Here is a 21,847-nt window from a genome sequence, read left to right as displayed (position 1 = left end):
AGCTATTGAAATTCTTACCTACCATCATTGCACCACTTCTCAAGGTATGTAAGATGTTGAATTCAAGGAATAAATTAATGAAGGTAAACTTTAATTATGCAAAAATAATGCTTTCTCTGTAAATAAAACTGATCTTACTTCACTTTTATTAACTATAATTTTTTTTTTATTATTTAGGTCAGTTTAAAAGGAGTTTATAGTATGCTTATTGATAGAAAATAAAAGGTAAGTGACACAAGTTAAAAGAAAATCAAGATTTTTTTAAATCGTACAAGCCTATGTGTACTAGAACACTTTTTGAAGTCTGTTGTTTCTGGATTATGAGTAACACTTTGTTAGGTGAAAGTACATATTAAGAGTGTACTGCATTTAGCCTGACTCATCTAAAGAAAATATCATTTCACATTTAAATGAGTGACCTGTAATATCAATTAGAATCTTAAATTGCATTTGATATTTAATCAAAAACTACAATATATTGCTCAATATTATCAAAGGATTAATCCTAATGTTAGATTTATTGTCTGATAGTATTGTTTTGGTCAGACATTTTCATATCACACACTTATTAAAATCTATATGGAAAATATCCAAATAAAACTTAAAAATCTAACGATTGAGAATCAGTGTATACAATATGGCTTTTTTCAAGGGAGTCATTTCATTACATCATTAATTAAGTTCTAAGTTTCTCTAACAGATATTATATTAATTTGGCTAAAATCAATGAAATGTTTTAACTTTTTGTTAAAGGTTTTTCTTTCTATATTAAAAAAGAAAAAAAATTGGGTGTTCAACTTTGCAATTTCTACATTCTGTGCAAAACGATTTTGAAACTGGAAATTATGAATGCGTGGAGAAAATACAAAGGAACTACAATGAAATTTTAAAAAATTATTCAACAATAAGTTCCACAATTATTAACTGTTAAACATGTAGGAAAAATTATGTTGGCTGCTCTACATCTGGCAGAAAGCACATTTTTTTTTTCCTAAATTATAACTTACTTGAAAGCTATTGCATTTAATTTTTTTTTCTTTCAGTAATGATTATTTATCTATTGTAGTAGGAAAATTTATCTCTCTCTTTCTCAAGATCTTTTATTTTGTAAGCTTGCTCAAGAGTTAATGTCAAAAATTATTTTTTAAAAAAATTCTCGTTGAGTCATGTCACTGATGTTCAAAAGTTAGGTATAATTGATGCTAGCATGAACATTTAAGAAAATATAAGGCAAAATGGTGGTATGTAATTTCAACACAGTTTTACTATACGAAAATGAAAAAGAATTATTTTAATTAATTTTATTATCCAAAGAAACAGTGTGAAAGAAAAATAGTGCAAACTGATTGTTTATACTTCAATGAAGGAAAAAAAAAGTAAAAAGTTTATTTGACATGAGGTTCCCTTTAGTAGCTATGCTGCATAATGTATAAGTTCATATAATGTGATTTATGAACTTAAAAACTCTCATTTCAGAATTATTCCAATTTACTCTAGTTGCATAATTAGTGCGCTTAAGTGAAGCGAGAAGTTAGTAATTATACTTTTGAATTTTTTAATATAAATTTAGTTAAAAACAGATAACAATATTTCTTTTTTTAATTTACAGAACAAAGTCTAAATTTTTAAATTTCATTGATTTCTTAACCTTAGCCAGCTGCTAGCTTTTTGGTTTCGGTTTTCTTTTGTTAGTCAGTTCAGAAAGCTTCTCATCTAATTTCTTTTGCAAGTAAGATTGTTTTATGGCATCCATTTTTTTCTGAGGTCGTCCACTACCTGGATAGATGACTCCATCTTTACGAATTTGGCTTCTTGCATGGGCCTTAGCAGCATCACCACACCCATGCACTTCTGGCAAGAAATGCTCAAAGCAAAACCTACCTTTGCAAAAATGGCACATTTGTGACAATGCTGCCACAGACTTCTTACATTTCTCATAAAAACAGGTTTTATCAGCTTTCATTGCGTGTTCAATAAGAGCATCAAAATCATCTTCGTTTGACTCTTTCAATTTCAAAACTTTTTGCTTTGGTTTTGCTGCTTTCACTTTAGTAGCCTGTTTTTTTGGTTCAGCACCTTTGCTCTTAGTGACTTCAGGAATCTTAGCTTCAATGCTTTTATTTTTTAATCTAGTCATTTCATCATCTGTAGTTAAAGGTTCTGAGCTTGTGGATTGAGTAGAACCGTGTTTTTTAATCTCTATACACCTGTTTTCTCCTTCTCCAGTACTAATGTGTATTAGTCCAAGCATTTCAGAAATCTAAAATAATAGAGATTCATCAATAATAAACACAGAAAATAAACAGTGTGATAAATACTCTATACATATCCATATTTTAAAAATATTTTATAATCTAATCTAGCATTGCTGATAAATAATGAGTTATATACAAACCCATGTTTCTTAATTTGTTATACTGTTGTGCTAATGCTATGAAAGTTAGATATTAATTCTCTTTTTGTAACCAGTATATAACGGCCTCTCCTTTAGAAGTTAGCATTAAAAAAATTAGTAAAAATTTAATTCCTTTGTTCAGAGAATGTCAAAGGTCATAAATTCATCATAGACTATCATCTCAAACATATGTAATGTACAGAGTGGAAAATAATGAAACACCCTAAATAGTTTTTAATCTAATGATCGGAATTTCATTTATTAGGACTCAGTCTTAATGGTTCATGGTGGTAACCTCAAATATGCTCAAATGATATTTTAAGTTATGAAATCAGACAAAAATGCGAATATTAAAAAATTTCACATGTGAATTTTATTTCAGAACAAAACGAGAATAGCAATTGTTTTTGGATGTACTTAATGCAGTTTAAATAAATAAATATTTTTTTTATTGCCTCTATTTACAATTACATCGAATCAATTTTTTAATTAATTAAATGATAATTTGACTAGTTCTAACCCAGACTGCCAAGCTATCCCACTTCTGACACTTCTTGTCAAAGGAATAGCTGAGCTATCTGGGTCAGAGCTAACCAAATTATTGATTAATTAATTAAAAATCTGATTTAGTGTAATTGGAAATAGAGAAACAATTTTAAAAATGTATTAATTTATCAAACCACATTAAGTACAGCCACAAGCAATTTGCAATCTCTACAAAACAAATGCCTGTTCTGTTCTAAAATAAAATTTAATATGTTTTTTTGATTTTGCCGCTGCGTGCTTTTCTCTTATCATTATTATTCTTAAAAGTCTTGACATGCCGACGCAAAGCTTCTTTAAAAGGCAAAATTTTCTCCTTTAAGAATATGAAGCAAGCTCTTTTCTCATCTTCTTTGCCAAACAGTGATGATTACCCTTTTAAGTTCCTCTGGTTTGTAGAAGTTTTGCAATGAAATGTCAACAGAAAAAAACTAACATATGGCTCTTAACTATCTTGAAATTATTTCTGTGATAATGCATCTGCCCCTTTATGCAACTCGCCAGGGTAATGAGTAACAATATAATTCCAATGCTGTAGTGCCAACGTCCACCCAGTCAGGTTTGGAGTCTTCTCTGTTAAATACTTAAAGGATCATGATCCATCACCACTTATCAAATTTTTTTAACCCAAATAACACTGTAAATGCTTCTTTTTCAATCGTTAACCAGTTACTTTCACTCCCACTAAACTTTTGGCTGACATAAGTGATGGGTTTAAAATTACAATCTGAGTCCCTTTGGGCAAGACAGCAGGCATATCATTATGAACTTGTACAGTACTTGTGTATTGTATGAACTTATCCAGTTGGAGTGTACATAAAACGTTGCACATCTTTAAGTTAGAAAATACCATCTCTTGTTATTTGTACTTACTTACCTTTCCTGAGATTTATTAATGGCGCTGCTGATTTAGAGAAATTTAGAATGTAACTTCGAAAAAAATTCATCAAACCCAGGCTTGATTAGACTTCTTACTTCGTTTCTGGCATTTTTAGTTGCTTGATAGCCTATAACTTATCCTTACCAAGACCTTGTTTACCATTTCCAATTTTATATCCCAGAAACTTTATTTCCTTTTCAGCAGAAGTAATTTTCTTCTTCCCACATTTCTAAAAATATCCCTATATCATCCATGTAACATAAGTCTGTGTATACCTGAAATGCTTCTGTAAAACTCATTTCATCATTAATTGCTAGAAAGTTCCCGATACTCCAAAAAACCCGAATGGTATTACTTTCCATTGGAATACTCCATTATGGGTAGCAAATGCTGTTAAATGCTTCCAACCTTCCATTTTTATTTGATAGTACCCTTTCTGCAAATCTAGACACATAAACGATTTTGCATTTTCAGCCGTAAAGAGCATCCCTTGTATGTCTTGCAAGGGAAAACTTGATACTGTAAATCACATTTAATCTTCGATAGTCTATGCACATGCGAATTACGACATCCTTCTTAGCTACATATAGGATGGGTTAGATTATTTCCTCCTCTGACATTTCTGTTAGTTAACCATTTAAATATAAATCGTTGCCAAACAGGCAGGTTGCCTGGAAACTAAATAATTATGAGAATATCATTATTAGAAAAAGTATTTTTAAAAATTAAAAGTGTTTAATTTTCTAAAAATATTGCTGTTTAAAAAAAATTAGTGCTTATGTTTCTATAAAAATTTTGTTATTTGTCGTTCACATGTATAAACACGACTGCGGCCCCCCTTTGTTATTCAACCTGTTATGCAAGTGGCCCTTCACTCAAAGGTTGTGCACCCTACCAAATTGTTAGTTTTAAGTTCTTTTTGAGATTAGTTTTAAGATATTGCAGTTTCATTTAATCAAAACATTTTACATTGTTAGTAGTACTTAGTTTATGTGAGTAGTATTAGTAACAATACAAAAATATTTTTATGAGCACTATAAATCTACTATTAATTAGTGTAGTAATAGTAAATCACTACAAACCTCATGAACTATTCTTCTTTCAAAAGCAGTGAGAGAAGTTGGAAAGAGATATGAAGCTTTCTCTCCATCTTTAAACTCTTCAATAATCTGAGTAAATTTTTCCTCAACTAACCTGTAAAAAAAAAGGTCTATATAATATAAAAGTGAAACCACCACAAATTATCTAAATCATTAGAGTAATAAAATCATCTTAAAAATCTTAACTACAGTAAATTATGTAAATTGATTTTAAGTAAGTTTATTCAAATTATTTATTTTAATTAACAAAAACATTAAAAGTACATCATGCTTATATCATATAAAAAAAAATTAATTTAAAATCAAATAAATTTTGCGTTAAATTAAGGTTATCTCATCATTTATTTATATCTTTTCTGGAACTTATGTTTAAGCTTGTTCTTGTGTATTGAGATGAGTCATTATTTTTTGGGTAGAGGGTGGAAATATGTTCCAGCTGTAAGTTTTTTATTTCTCTTGATTTGATCTCTATTGCTTGATAAACCAAAGCCTTTTCTTGAATATTCCCTCTTGGACAACTATTTTTTTGCCTGGACAGCCAGTTTGTTACCTAAGTTTGATTTCACAGAATTGACCTATTGTTTTTGCTTTTCTCTTTTCCATCCATTTGAGAGCTTTAAAATAAATATCTATGAAACCTAATTTGAATTCAGGTTTGAGATTTAAGTATTCATCTTTAAATTATAATAACAACCTAAAAGCTATTATAACTCAATGTGTTCATTTTTAACACCCATAAAAATATACTTTTTCTTTCTTCTAGTGCCGTGTCGAATAGGTATTTTTATCACAGTGTAAACACCAATTGGGGTAATCAAGTTTGTGATTTACATTTTTATTTAAATCCCCCACAACTGTAAACAACCAACTTACAACAGGCTGTTACAAATCTGAGCTGTAAATAATTATAAATCATAGTGATCAGAGTCAACAACAAAATGCAAAATGATAGAAGAATATTTCCCATTAAAAATTATTAATTTTTAATAGTTAATATTCTAATTATTAATACAAATTTTTCTTATTAAAAATACATTTGTTAATTTTTTGAAATAGAATTTTAAAAGTATCCACTTTTTTTTAAACTTTAGATGTGTTAAACCCCTGATAAAAGTTTAAAAACAAACAAACTTTTACCTTTTCTCATTCTCCATTTCAAGAGGCACATCTTTGGAAGCATTTCTTAAGTAATCTGGCACTTTTTTAATGTTTGTTGCACGATCAGTGTGTTCTTTTTTAATTGGCTTTTTTTTCTGTCCTGGTTTATTTCCTTCTTTTTTTTCTACCACTTTATTTGGAGCCAAAGTAGGGTAGTGACCAATTTCTTTCTCATACTGGAAAGCAGTTCGCACCTCTCCTTTTTCTTCACAGTATTCCACAAAAGATTTCAAAAATCCATGATGTGACACCGTTTTGCTGTCACATATAACTGCCAAATGCCTCTTTGCTCGAGTGATAGCAACATTAATACGCCTGTCTTCCGACAAAAAACCAACTTCCCCAATGTTGTTGGATCTCACTAGAGACAGAACAATAGCTTCTTTTTCCCTGCCTTGAAAACCATCGACCGATCTTATTTCCAGCTCCGGAAACTTGGAAGACAGCCTGGATTTAATAAGATCCACTTGCAAGTTGTAGGGTGTAATAACCGCAATATCTGATGGATGCATACCACTCTTAATGAGACTCTCTACGTGATGACGTACCAAGTCTGCCTCCCCTTCATTACCTTTGGACTCATCATCTTCACTTTGGAGTTCACACAAATCACATCCTGCGGTATCAATGAGCAGCAAAGGTATCGAAGTATTTTCATTATCTTCAACACCAGGTAGGCCATTTAAAAGATGAGAGGAAACAGACTCATCTGCTACAAGTTTATTTTCATACAGATGTTCAGAAGGCCACTGCATTATAGCATTATTCATCCGATATTGAACAGTCAGCATTTTCTTGATGCTATCACCATATAACTTCAGAAGTCTTTCCATAAGAGTAATAGCTAGTCCTTCTTTTGCAGCTTTGTCGGACACTATTGTGGGTGGCAACTGGTTATGATCGCCAGCTAAAATGCATCTTTTGACTGACAGAAGAGGAATCCAGCAGGCTGCTTCAGTTGCTTGGGAACACTCATCAATCACACAGATGTCAAAATGATCTTTTTCAGCATATTTAAGTGATCCATCTTCAGATGCCGATGTAAGGGTGCTGAGTACAACATCGGCATTCTTTAAGATCTGTTTCACAATAAATTTTTCCCTCTCTTTTACTTCTTTTAACAAACTACGGTTTTCAGCCCACATAGTTTTCCTAGTTCTAGAGCCTTTGGTTTTGCTTATTTTTTCCTATAAAAAAAAGTTATCCATCAGTAAATATAATATTTAGCTAGTAATAATTTCACTTATTTTTCTGCATTTTTTGTTTAAATATTTCCTCTTTTTGATCCACTGAAAAGTTTCACATAAATAAAGAATATGAGTATAACAGTTATTGTTAAGGGAGACTGTTTTATGACACTGACAGCTACTTTAACTCCTTCAATAAACAAACATAAAAAATATGATAGATGATTTAGCATACAAATATAATGCATTATATTTTTACTATTTGTGCTACTACAAAATACAGTTATTAACATCCATTAATTACAAGTATGACAAGTTCAAATACAAGCTTTTAATTTTAAGTCATTTTTAATCAACCTCTTATATATGTTTCATGTTCATAATAAAATTGGTTAATATTTATTTTCAATTTGATTTAAGAATTTATCATTTTGCATGGTTTAAATACTAAACTTATTTGAAACTGAAAAGTTAATAAAAAAACTTTTTTATGAGACCAAATACTTCTGAAGACATCTACCATTTCATTACATTAAAATTTGCTTTAAGTGTTAAGTAATATAGCAGTTAAATTAAAAAATTCACTAATTTATAGTATAATTTTTATTTTATTTTGCAGAAAAAAATAAAAATTTACCCCTCTACTAAATGTGTCTTAACAGTTATTAGAAACTTCCCTTGTTTTAATACTTTACTTCATATTCACTATTAAAAAAAAAACTTATCTGTTTTGCTCATTCTGGCCCTATTGTGCCAAAACAATATACTACTTCCATTGCAAAATGTCTATGATAATAGTTCTTTAATAAAAACAACTAGATTCCTGTAAGTGTATGTTAAATAGCAAAAGAGGTAGATCTAGCAGAATATGAATATAAATGTAAGAGGATATTAAAATGCTCTTTGATGACTTGATTATTTACCATAATTTAGTACTAAATTGTTTAAAATTGATTACTAAACACTGATCTAGATTATGTAAACAAAGTTTACAAAATAAGCATAATATAATTTAGTCATAAAAAAAAAAAAATATTTGATTAACTTTTGATCTAATGTATTTTAGAATTACAAATTAAAGAGCAATTTTAAAAGTTTGCAGAGTTCATCAGGATGTACTTAACATAAACTAATGATAATTTAAATGGAAAAAAAAAAAGAAAAAATCATGATTCGTTCCTCAAACTATTAAGATTGTAAGAACATTACATTCTGTTTAAGGGGATTCTGATTGACAGAAATAAGCAATGATTAATGCTTTATTTGAAGCTGAAAATAAATCCAAATTTATTTAGTTAGTCAATTATTTGAGGTGTCTTTTCTTTTTAAATTATTTCAGGTGTTTATTTTCTCACAGATTGCACACATACACAAAACTAAGTACTGTCAATACTTACTCTTAGTTGATCAATTTCCTTGTGCAATTCTTCAACTACATTGCTGCCATCATATCGAGAAACAATAGCATCCAAAGAGTATTGTTGAATAGTAGGTGAAAATCGAGCAGGATGTCCTAATCGAACCATTTTCACTTTATATGGAGCCAGTTTTTCAACTAAATTATCAACTGCAACATTTGAAGGAGCACATGCAAGTACCTAAGAATAGAATATTCAAAAAAATATATTTAAAAATCTATATTTTTATATATATTATTATAGTTTTATATTAGTATAGTTTTGTAAACTATTTTTTAAAAAAACACAGTAGTCATAGGTACTATTAGCATTTCTTTAAAAAAAAATAGGAATTAATACTATACTGTTAATTTTCTAAGCTAGGGAAAAGCACACATAAACTTTTCTTACAATACTTAAAATATACTGTTCATATCAACAATATTGAATAGTGATAAAAGATGGATCTTTTTTTTTTTTATTTCAGGCATGAGATGGAGATTATTTTTTTTTGTTACATTTTTTAAACTAATTTTAATCTAATGCAAACCAAACACAGAAATACTAAATAGTAAGCATCAAATAATTAATAAACGTAGATACAAAAATTTTAAAAAGTAATTTGAGTAAATATAAGTACTGTAGGTAAAGATATTGTAAAATTCAAATATTACATTCAATGTTAAAAAAATGCTTCACATAATTTAGTTTAATGTATTTAATAGAACAAATCGCAACATAAATAGATTTTATTATATTTTAGATTCTTAAAATTTAAAATTATGGAAATTTTCAATTCACTGTGACAACTATGTAACTTTAAAACTTAAAATAATAACAATCCATTATTAATATAAATAATAGGTCATATGTTGCAATGATTAAATTTTTTTACACACTTTTAAAGTATGTACTTTTTAATGTTAAAAGAATTTACTTTTAATTTCAATAATTTTTTATTTAACTAATATTATTTAAAATGCTTTCAAATAATCTTTTTTAGGTGATAATAACTTTAAAAAATAACTATTTTAGGTAGGAAGAGTCTCTTTAATCTGAGGTTTTAATTTTTAAACTGCTCATAAAAAATTATAAAATAAATTATTTGAAACATACAGTTAGGACAAAAGACAGCCAGACAATAATTTTTTTTTCTTTTTTTTTACCCCTGAAACTGAGATAATATCCATTGACACTTATAAACTTTATATTTGTTATAATTTACATGTGCAAAATAAATTATAATTGTATTGGAAAATTGCAGTGTAATTTTGTAACATCTTGCAGTGTTTTTGTTTTTAAGCACTAAGAATTAAACACATCTGAATATAATTTCAATATTTTATTTGAAAAACTAAGAACTTGAATCGAATTGAATATGCTAACTAAAATTTTTGGTGGAAGTAATAAGGGCATTTTTTGAATTGCTCAACAAATGTTTATTTCATTTAATAGAAATAAATAAATAAATTTGGTATTTTTGGTTGAAAGATTATTTTGTGGTGTGTGGAATTTAGAAATAAAATCTTAATCACTTATGATTTATTACATAATTTAACCTTCTGTTAATAGTTTTATTTAAATGTATTGATTGTCAACCTTTATTAAACAGGTTTTCAAATTATAAGTTGTCTGACTGAAACAAAAAAATCATGATCTCATTTCAAAAAAAAATTTCTGAATATTGCATTAATAAAACAAACAAACAAAAAATTAAATAGGACTTTTAATTGATATTTAGTGAACAAAAATAAGCTTATGAATATTTGCCATTTTTTAAGTGTTAGAATGTTTTCAAGTATGCAAGATTAATATCATTGGATAAGAATAAATTAATAAATACTTCCTAGGTTTTGGAATTGTAATTCAGCTCAATTATATTTTAATCAAACAATAATTAAAAAAAGACTGCAAAAAAGTGATGATAGAGATTCAATAAATAAGATTAGTACAAAACATTTGACAAACAGAAATAAATGAGAGAATCAACTATCAGTTGCTCATTATTATGTAATTTTTAAATGTTGTAATCTAGTTAAATGTAAGACCTAAATATTTCAAAATCGCAAATATCCGGTAGGTTAGATTTCTATGGATTCTGAATAGAAATATATAAGTGAATGCAAAACTCCTTATTAAAATATTTATTGATGACTGGTAGTTAATTGGTTTTGTTATTTATATATTATATTCATTGCAAATACCACAGTGAAAAAAATAAACTCCTTAAAAGTTAAGAGCAAATTTTTTTTTAAAAATAGCACAAATTTAAAGACACATCAGATTATGGCATGCATTTACAACACTTTCAGAAAACAGTTGAATAAGAGTGCCCTTTGCAAATAAAATAAAAATCAACAATGTGTGTTAAACTCAAATGTGAGTATATATATTGCTAAAAAGAACTATTTAGAGTTTAAAACTACGAAATTGTTAAACTATTAAACTTTGTAAAAAAAAAATGCTAGTTTGGTGATATTTTTCCAAATAAGATAAAAGTAAATAAAATCAATGAGTAATTCTTAATTTTTGCATATTTCTTTAAGTCCAAATAATGGCAGTATTCATTCACTAAAAAGTGTTATTTCATACAGGGACAGAACTTTCAATAAAGACTTTAGGCAAGAATTGCAAAAGCAATTTTCAAACAAAATTGTGACAAGTTTACTCAAAACATCAAGTACTACACTGATACTAATCCTATTTACATTCAGAGATATAAATATAATTTGATATTTTTATTAATTTATTTATTAAAAATATAATTTTCAAAAATTACTTTTAGTTTTTGAGATGTAGCTTGTAATATACACTCTAAGACTGTAGTAGTTTTACCAGTACCTGGTGGACCATGCAAGATTGCTAGCTCTTTTTGAGTGAGAGCAAATTGAACAGCTTCTTTCTGGGCATGATTCAATTTGTTATTAAAATATGTCAAACCTAAAATATAAAAAAAAAAATTTTAAATTTCCCCAAATCTGAACACGTGATTTGTTAAAATAAAATTATGTTTATAAAAAATGCTACAATTTTAAAAACATTTTCAAATGTATACATTTAATGAAAACTACAATGAAAAAGAATAAAATTACCTACTTTCAGGTCATTTTTATTATATAAAGAAAATTTGGCTTTATTTTTAAAAAAATTCAAAAATAAATCAGACAAGTATTACAAACTGTTATTCACTTTGTCATACCAAATATCTGATACTATTGATGACAAATACTTGGCACTGTTTGCAAACTATAAAGAACTAGGACCACAATTTTCCAAAAGGTCTTGAATAAAGTTTATTATAGCTGTTTTTGGAAATTCGGTGCACATTTCTCTTAAATAATTTCATAATAAAAAAAATGATCTAGTGAAATACATACACAATAATCCTCACTTACCTTTTTTTTTTACGTATTTAAAATTTCCTTCACAACCAACATTTTCTTTTTTTAGTAAATCCATTAAATGATTTAAAATGTATTTTAGCAGGTATAATTTTCTTCAAAAACAGATATTTTTCTTAATTCACTGAATACCTTAAATATACTTATAGAAAAAAAATTTACTAAGCTCCCAAAAAACTAAAACATTCTGTACTATTGGGATTTTTCAGAAATCTCAATCGCAAAAATTTTTTGTGAGTATTTTTCATTCTTCCTGTGGCAGAACATCAATCATAATATTCAGAATCTAGATTCAGTAAATGAAATACATTATACATAAAAAAAAAATTTCAAAGCTAGAAAGTAACAATATAAACTAGTATTGTTAAATGAATACTTAGTTGAATGTAGACATTATTATTAAATGTTAGAAATTTTACAACAATTTCACTTAATGCTTATTAAGTGTTTCATAGCATATGTCATCAAAACATTAAGAGTATCTTTCAAAACAGAAAATAAGTTTTAAAAAAAAAATCAATTACTTATTAATATTTAAAATGATAGAGATCAGATGTAAAAAATGTAGTAAAAAAAATCAGTTGACAAAACATGTACTGTTATGAGCAGTATAAATGTGTTTTTACTAAGCACAAAAAATATATCTGCTACTACGCTAATTATGAAAGATTAAGATTTAAATTTTTACAAATGGTAAAGCAGCAATATTTAAACTTGGTCCAAAAATGTAGATATGAACCTTTTTGTGATTAGCAGAGACAGACAGTTAAAATGAACGGCAATTTACATGGGCAAAGTTTGAAATTTTTGAATTGTAAAAACATAAAATGACTGCAGATAAAAAAAAAACTACTTCTTATCTAAAAAAACGTGACTTTAATTCATTGTTAAAATAAAAATTTCAGAAGAGCAATTGAAAGTTTACCCTCTTAATTGTAATTCCACTTTTTGGGTATCATCAGCACAAATAAATTAGTATATTTAAGGTCAGATTCTTAAATCATTAAATACATGAAAATCAGATCATGGAATTAAACATCATTCATGCCGTTTACTTTTTCATTTTGAGCAGGGAGAGTAAAGCACATTAACGTTTTAAAAATTTATTAAATTAGTATGCTGATTTATCAGTAATAGCTATAAAAATGCAGTTGCTTTTGTGTCTTCAAGCTTGTATCTTTGCTGCATTCTTGGTTTTGGCAAAGTGATACCAATATGTATCCGTAATTTGCAACAGATCTTAAAATACGACAATTGAAAGCCATGCCTCTGATCTTCTTAAGAAAGCCCTTTTTCAAACTACACAACATGAGTCATTATTTTAGTATCTAATGCTACTTTTAAGACAAATTTTTATAATTGTCGCATGTAATAAATTTAAAAAAAGCCTTAATATTTTAAAGCACTGGATCTGTGCTGTGAATTCTGGATCCGGATAAAAAGGACATGAAATCTGGATAAAGCCGTGATTTCATAGTTAGAACCTGATGATTACATGCAATTAAGAATCTTTCACAATTTGGGTATCTTGAAAAATGATAGCATAACTTTAATCATTTCCCCTGTTCAAATCAACTAACAAAAGTTTAAAATTTGTGACAGCACAGTTCACAAAATTATATCATCAATTGACAAAAACAGCAGCTAAAAATTTATTTTTCCAAAGATAACCAAGACTAGAGAAAAATAAATAGCATGACAGTAACAAAATATACTTACTACTACCAGAAGATTTTTCAAGGGAAGACGGCTGCGAGATGCCAAACAAAACGTTTGCTAAATGAGATTCTGAACCTTTCTCCTGTAAAAGTTTCAGAGACCTAATAGGATGAATCATACATTTTTATAAAACCTTGAAACAAACATTTAATGATTTTTTTTTCTTTAATTTAAAATTGGTAACTAATGAATCACAAAGTATTACATTGATAATTTGGCTAACAGGATAAATCATTCCAAAACTTGAAATAAACATTTCCTGAATAATTTTTCTTAATTTAAAATTGGTAAATAAAGAATCACAAAGCACTATTTTTAAAAAATTTAAATTTGTCATAGAAACAGTGTCACTATTTAATAGTCCACCTGAATCCTGCAGGAGGAAATAAATTACATTTTAAAAAACATAAGGGAAAAGATTTAAAAACTGGCAGTTAAGTACATTTCTTATTTTTAAAAAAAATGGAAACCATTTATTTAGCTTTAAAAATAACTTACCTTTTCAACCTCTTATAAGTCACATCATTAGCTAACTTAATAATTAGATACTGGATATCATTTTCTATGTCTGAAAAATTAGAATTCTTTTCAAATGCAACAGAAATGGATGTTTCTGCAACTTTTATAACAATGCCAGAAGTTATTACTTCAATTTTTCCATCGCTGTTGAAGCTTCCAACACCAACTATGTCACCTATTGGAAATTTGTTAAAAAGTTAAAGTTACAAGGCATGATTTTTAATTTAATAATGAAACAATTTATACATATTATAGTAATTACAAAAAAAATAGAGAGAATTTTTTTTTATACACAAATTCTATAGGAATCGGTTCTTCAAAGCTCAGATTTTGACCACCAAAATTGTTTTGATCTTCTGATACTAGTTTGCAAGTATTGCTTTATTTTCAGAAATGTTAACGTCACACAGTTTTATTTAAAGGACACCCCACCCAAATTTTGTCAAGAGTAAAAAATTTCTTACCAAAAGACCTAAATTAATATATTAGGTATATATTACCATAATTATTTAAGAATCTCTGGCATAAAGAAATAGATTAGAGAATTCTTAGAGGTCCAAGAAGTGAATAAGTAAGTGCCCAATAAATGATTATTAAATTTGTTATACAATCAGTAAATGAAAATATCCAACTGACACTTTTTTTTGTTATTCTTATCTCTATAAAAGCATCATTTTTAAATTTAATATTTTTTTTTTACATTTAAGTTCCTAGAAATGACAACAATATGTATAAAAATCTAATCTTGGTAAACAAGATTTAGCATTCCTTTTATCATAACTGAAAAAAAATAAATACAGTTTGCATAACAAAATAATAAATTTTTGCTTGTCATTTCTTAATTTCCTTTTCCTTGTTAAGTAAACAACTAGAGCATTTGAAGTTTTAATAAAATGAAGTAACATTTTGGTGTAAAAACAATTCTTAATATCATACCAAGGCAATGCCTTTTCTTAAGATTTATTTATATATATATACATACTGGACCTGAGTAAGGGTCATGATGTCTAATGAATTGGGTTTTCAACTATACCATGCAGGTGGTAGTGTTCGGATATGGCAAAAATAGCATGAAAGCATGAACCCCAACTACATTGCAATAACACTTCAAGCTGGTGGAGGCAATGTTATGGTTTAGGGGATCTTTTCTTGCAGGGGTCTTTTGATTCCTGTGACGTCTGAATGCCCATGGGCATTTAAGTGTTATCACAGATCAAGTACATTCTGTTATGACAATGGTGTACCTGCTGGGGATGGATACTTTCAGCAAGCAATGCTTCTTGTCATACAGCTCGTATTATCGTCAGGTTGTTCATATAACATAACGGAGGCTTTACCTTGCTTTGTTGGCCCACACAATCACCAGATATCAATCCAATTGTTAATTTATGGGTGAGATCAAACGGGGAATCAGATTGCCGGATCCAGTACCAACCAATCGGGGAGAAACTGAAAAGAGCAGTTCGTCGTATATGGGGTCAAGTTTCTCCAACCAACGTCTCATAGAATCTATGCCACGAAGAATTCGAGCAATATTACGGACCTAAGGTGGATCTACAGTGTATAAGTGTATTATTTTCCATGCTGACCTTTGTTACATTCATTTTCTTTTTGTTTCAGCATTTCTGTAACCCTTATTTTAAAAAACGAACTTATGTGTGCTATGATTTGTCTTCTTATGGTGAACTACTATGAATAAACATAAATCTCACTTTTGTATCCTATTTGGTACCAAAATAACTGTTTTTTGTATTTAGAAGCATATTTTAATCAAATAGGGATTTTTATTCTCACATGGGACTCCAAACCAGTTATAAAAAATTGTGCTCAAATTTTAAAAAAAGGAACCATATACTGTTGAGGAGACTTTTACAAAATCAAATTTTTATTTTTTGCATTTTCTAAGGCCTCACAATATGTAATAATAATGATTTAAAAGAATTCAAACATTAGGAGCAATTATAGTAACAAAATGTAACAAAGAAAGGAGTTAAAAGGACAGTGAGTGCTTTCTACCTTAGTTTAATAATTTATTTAATCAATAGACTTAACTGCAAATCTTCTAATCAATAGACTATTGTGAACAGTATAAACACCATTTTAATAATTATGAAATTGGCTAATTATTACCTGATGATAAACAGTGAGAAGGAAAAGGACTATTACGAAAGAATGATTCGAAATGTAATAAGGTTCTTCCAAAAAGGCCAGTCGATGAATAACCCAGACGAAGTTTTGGTATACATACGCCCTTCTTTTGAAGACTTTTTATTGATCTACTCTCTTGAAGACACCTTAAAAAACCGAGAGAAAAATTTACAGTAAATAATATAATTAAAAATATTACATCTTAGCTAGATTTATAAATAGTAATTACTTATTTTCTTCGATTTCCGTATCTCTCTCTATTTCAAGAAGCTGTAACTGCTTAATGACAAAAGATTCGATATCCGACGTTATTAAAATTTCTCCAATTTCAGTCATTTTTATAAATGGTTAAGAAAATAAAACTAAACTATAATAATAATAGAATTTGCGCTTATTTTCTTTACGCATTTAATTCACTCTGTTAAAACATATCAACACAAATGTTGCTGTAAGAACTAATCCATTTGCTTTATAATATGATAAAAATTTTGCTTTTAGCTTTACGTTACCGTAAGAATTTTTAAAGAAGGCGACAAGCTATGTAGTTTTTAATTGAATTTTTTTTTTTAATTTTTCAGTACTGAAATCTGCTTTTTAATGAGCCGATAAATCTCTATTAATTTATTAGCAAAGTTTTAATTCATTTAGAAGTTTTTCTGCTTAAATAAAAAAAATTATTTAAATAAATATGACTTTGATCGCTAGAGGGCAGGACAGATGTAGAGGTTTCTGCAAAGAAAAAGAATATTCGTGAACATTCACGAGATATCAGTAAGTTGACCTCGAAAAATATAAAGAGCAACTGAAATCATTTCATCATATTTGGCAAACAGACGTGTGATTTTGTACTTAGTGTTTGACGTGTTTAAAAACTTAGCGATTTCTCCGGATTGTTTTGCTTGACCCTCTACAAAAAAAAGTAAGTAAACTTATGTCTTTTACACTCTGTTACGTTATATTAATCTTCATGCTACAAATATAGCTTTAAATGGCGGTGAAAAGGGTGTTAGCTTTTAAAGAGTTTCAAAGTATAACAATCTGTTCTTCTGATTAAGATGAAAGAATTTATATGTGTAAAAATCTGATTTTTCATAATTTTTATGAGAATTCCTGATGAATATTAACAAGTATATGACATGATTTTCTTAGTCTAGTTAGTAGTGTGAAGTTTCCAAACATGGATTCATTAAAATCGTAGGTGATGTTTTATACTAGAAATTAAAATTCAACAGCTGTCAACTCTTAATTGAGCGTCGCATTTTTTCATTATTGTTGATTGCATTTTTTGCTATTTTTAGAATTAAAAATATTTCTTTTGGAATTGTGGTTTATCATTATCTTGTGCTTAACTCATAAATTGATGAAATATAGTATGCACTTAAATTAGATTATTTTTCAGTTTTAAAAAGCTATGTAAAAGAGCACATATAGTAATTTTTTAAACATTGAGATTTATATGAATACTGTTTTAACATTTAACTATACTTAATTTATTTTGCTTAGGCGTTAATTTTCTGAAGATCTCAGTACATGACTAGCTCGTTTACTCAAATTCACTAAAATATCACTTAAATCATTCATCCACTTAAGTATTTTATTATTTCAAAATTTTCTTATGTTTTTTTCTTTATATTTTCAGGATGGGTAAAGACTACTATAAAATTCTTGGTATAAGCAAAGGAGCATCTGAAGATGAAATTAAGAAATCTTACAGAAAGTTAGCTTTGAAATACCATCCAGACAAAAACAAAACTCCAGATGCTGAAAGTAAATTTAAAGAAATAGCCGAAGCCTATGAAGTTCTCAGTGATAAAAAGAAAAGAGACGTTTATGACCAATTTGGTGAAGAGGGACTCAAAAGTGGTGCTGGAGGAGGTGGTGGCGGTGGAAACCAAGGCTTTACTTATACATTCCATGGTGATCCAAGAGCAACTTTCGCTCAATTCTTCGGCACAGACAACCCATTTGAATCATTTTTCATGGGACTCGGTGGTGGACACCCATCATCTAACATGTTTTACGACAATGACGATATGGAAATAGATGGAGATCCATTTGGTCACTTTGTTAGAGGGGGAGTAGGCGGTGGTAACCCCTTTCGATCCCAAAGCTTCACGGCTGGTTCTCCGAACATAAACCGAGCTAGCAAACCAAAGACTCAGGATCCACCTTTAGAACATGATTTGTATGTGACTTTAGAAGATATTTCTAAAGGCTGTGTAAAGAAAATGAAAATCAGTCGCAAGGTCCTTAATCCGGATGGTCGAACGACTAAGAGGGAAGAAAAAGTCTTATCTATTAATGTGAAGCCTGGTTGGAAAGCGGGAACCAAAATAACTTTCCAGAAAGAAGGTGACCAAACTCCAAACAGTATACCTGCAGATATATCTTTTATTATTAGAGATAAGCCTCATCCTACATTTAAAAGAGAAGGAAGTGATATCAGATATACAGCTAAAGTATCCCTTAAAGAGGTAAGTTTAACATTTTGTATGCTTATTTAGTTTTTATGGGTAAGCTTATCTTTACTGTTAATGACTTGACCTTTTTTTCTATATTAATAATCATTTTCTTGTGTGTTGATAAATTAGTAATGAAAAAACAGTTTCAATATTTATAGAAAACTGTATAATTTTATCTTTTGCTTATGGCTGATGCGACAGGTGGACCAAGCTGGCAAGCTACACCCTGCTGAGTGCCATAAGCAAAGGGTAAATAATAGTATAGTAACCATACATTGAACCCCCGTAGTAGAATCGCGGCGACATTGTCGCAGAACATTACAAAGTTCATGCAGAAAGTTTGTTTACAAAATGCGAAGAAGGAAATAGTTTGTGCCTATCCCCCACAAAAAAAATTGAGAATATCACCCATAATATAGAATTAAAAATTATTACATGTTCAGTTTAAAAAAAATCAGTTTTTTTTTAAACACAGCTCTTTTGTTATTTTAAATGAGTAGCATATGCATATATGTAGCACATATGTTTGTTATTATTAAAAGTATCTTGCAGAAAGATTATTATTAGAGAGATATCTTGCAGAAAACCGGAAGAAATTCTTCCTCAGGGCATTAAACCTATACTGTTACTAATGCATTCTAATACTTGTGAGTGGAGTTTTCATTGCAGAAATGACTTCAAGAAATTGAAATGAAACTTAATAAATTATAATCTGTTTTTTGTCGCTAATTTTTTATAATTAAGTGATTTCTGTGAAAAGCTGACTTAACTTTTGAAATCAGTAAATAAAGATATCAATCTTACTATAATTCGTAGAATATTTGCATAATTTATTTCTAGTAACTTCAATGATATATCTGAATTTTTTGATTTCGTCGTATAATCTGCTAATAATAAACCTTTCAATTAAATATATTTTGTTTTGTGTTTATTTGGATACTTTAAGTTCTTTAAAACATATGAAATAATGTGGTTAGTTTTTTAAATCTTGACTAATTAACTCTTGCTTAAATACAAATTCAGCTTCATAAATAACATTTTTTTATTCGGTTATTAGCTTGTAATAATTTTTGTACCATTTTAGTTAGAAATATCAACTATTCTGACTATATAATTGTTTTAAAATTAAGTACTGTCACATTTTATCAGATGATTTAACTGGTAAAAGTCTGAACATTTGAAGAAATAGTTTGCAATTGGGTCATAGCTCAAATAATTTCATTTTTTTATTGCTATATTTTTACAATTATCATGTGGTTAAAAATTGCTATTGTATTAAAGCCTGTATTTGTAGCAATTTCTTTTTATTTTTTACTGTGAGAAATATTAAATATGTCTTAAAAAGATATATTAAGAAATTATTTGGAATTTAGTTTCATTTAAGAGAAATAAAAATTTTGTTTCAATTTTTTATTTCATGTGTGTTAAATTATTAAATTTGAAAATTTTTTTTATCATTTTTTACAGGCTCTTTGTGGTACCAAAGTTGAAATACCCACACTTACTGGAGAGAAGAAATCCTTAAAGATAACTGATGTTATTAAGCCAAATTTTGTTCATAGGGTCAAAGGGCATGGATTACCTTTGCCCAAAGACCCAACCAAAAAAGGAGACTTAGTTGTAGGTTTTGAAATCAAATTCCCAGACTATTTATCAAGCACTGCAAAAGCTACATTACAAGAAGTTCTTCCAAACTAATACTTAACTGTGTTTATGTGACCATTATTATAAACAATTAAAAGTTATGTATGTCTGCAGGTTTGTAAGAGTTAAATGAACTGCTGCTCTATTGAAAAGGTTGCTAGAAGGGACTTCTTTAATTTTGTACATAATTTAACTGTACATATTTGTGTATTATTTATTTTTTAAAAGTCAATTATAATGATTGTTTGATATTTTTTTTCTGTAATTTATATTTGTATATATTTTGTACATAGCTGGGAACAATTTATCAGAATAGATAACTTTCTGTTCCTATTTTTTGTTGGTTATGTTACTGTCATACAAATCAAGATATCAGTGTTTGTAAGTTTACTGTGTATGAAGAATATTCTGTATATTGCTAGTTCTTGCTCCCAGCAGATTGTTTTAGTAAATAAATTTGTTAACTGATACTTAGTCTATCTAAATGAAAAGAAATATACATTTTCTATGTGCTCATAAAAATTATATCTTAGTTTTCAAATACATCTTAGGAGAAAGTAAAATGAAGTGGTCTTCTGCTATTAATTATTAAATCCATAAAGGGGATTGTATCTCTTAATTTTCAAACTCAATTTTTCCTACTTTCAAAAGCAACCTGCTTGAGTCTAATTATGATTGAATTTGACAAGTATTTTCTAGGAGATTTTTTATTTTAATCTGTATTGTTTGATCTATAACTAGTTGATGAAATTAAATATTAGCATTGTAAATTACCAGGTCTCTAGTAAAACTTTTAATTGAATTCAGGAAGAATTTTCTTGGATGATCCGTTTATCCAATATGTTTACTCAGATTTTGCATGCAGTTTTAGATTTCTTAGTTTTGTGCCCTGTGGCAAAAAAATTTTCAGGCTTTTTGTGACATACCCCTGTAGTACTTATCTTTCTTCTTGATACTTTTAATAATAACAAATATATATGTTCTAAATTACTAAGTTAAAGTGACAAAAACGTCAACATCAGAAGAAAAACTTTTTGTATAAAATAAATTTTTTTAATTCAATATGTAATTTTTTATTATTCTGATTTGGGACAATTTTTTCGAATTTTGTAGGGTGGAAACACACTAATTATTTCCTTTTTCGCATTTTGTATATCATTACATTTTTAAAAAAAGATAAATAATAAAAAATCTTGAAATTCTTTGTTGTAACTACCGGAAAAAAATAATGTGTGATAACTTTAATCGGACTTTTCTAAAAGGGGCTACTAAATGCATGTTTTCATTTCAGGAT

At 28.2% G+C, this 21,847-nt stretch overlaps 2 protein-coding genes across 2 annotated transcripts; one reads left to right on the top strand and one right to left on the bottom strand.

Moving 5' to 3' along the window:
- Positions 1–1,538: 1,538 nt before the first annotated feature.
- Positions 1,539–16,937, bottom strand: LOC107442281 (DNA-binding protein SMUBP-2). The gene is made up of 9 exons (XM_016055807.5): positions 16,677–16,937; positions 16,430–16,593; positions 14,279–14,474; positions 13,781–13,881; positions 11,440–11,600; positions 8,661–8,861; positions 6,056–7,263; positions 4,901–5,012; positions 1,539–2,260 (listed from the first exon to the last, which is right to left on the bottom strand). The coding sequence occupies exons 1-9, from the start codon at positions 16,781–16,783 to the stop codon at positions 1,661–1,663; spliced, it is 2,850 nt and encodes a 949-aa protein (XP_015911293.3). The 5' UTR covers positions 16,784–16,937; the 3' UTR covers positions 1,539–1,660.
- A 200-nt stretch (positions 16,938–17,137) lies between these two features.
- On the top strand, positions 17,138–21,023 carry LOC107442282 (dnaJ homolog subfamily B member 4). The gene is made up of 3 exons (XM_071177732.2): positions 17,138–17,366; positions 18,087–18,921; positions 20,377–21,023. Exons 2-3 carry the CDS (start codon positions 18,088–18,090, stop codon positions 20,605–20,607), a joined length of 1,065 nt encoding a protein of 354 aa, XP_071033833.2. The 5' UTR covers positions 17,138–17,366; position 18,087; the 3' UTR covers positions 20,608–21,023.
- The last annotated feature ends 824 nt before the right edge of the window (positions 21,024–21,847 follow it).

Source organism: Parasteatoda tepidariorum, chromosome 2 (genome assembly GCF_982258835.1).
Source record: "Parasteatoda tepidariorum strain Cologne lab strain chromosome 2, Ptep-v5.0, whole genome shotgun sequence".
NCBI classification, from domain to species: domain Eukaryota; kingdom Metazoa; phylum Arthropoda; class Arachnida; order Araneae; family Theridiidae; genus Parasteatoda; species Parasteatoda tepidariorum.
Note: the sequence above shows the minus strand (reverse complement) of the source record. Positions and strands in the feature narration are given on the sequence as shown.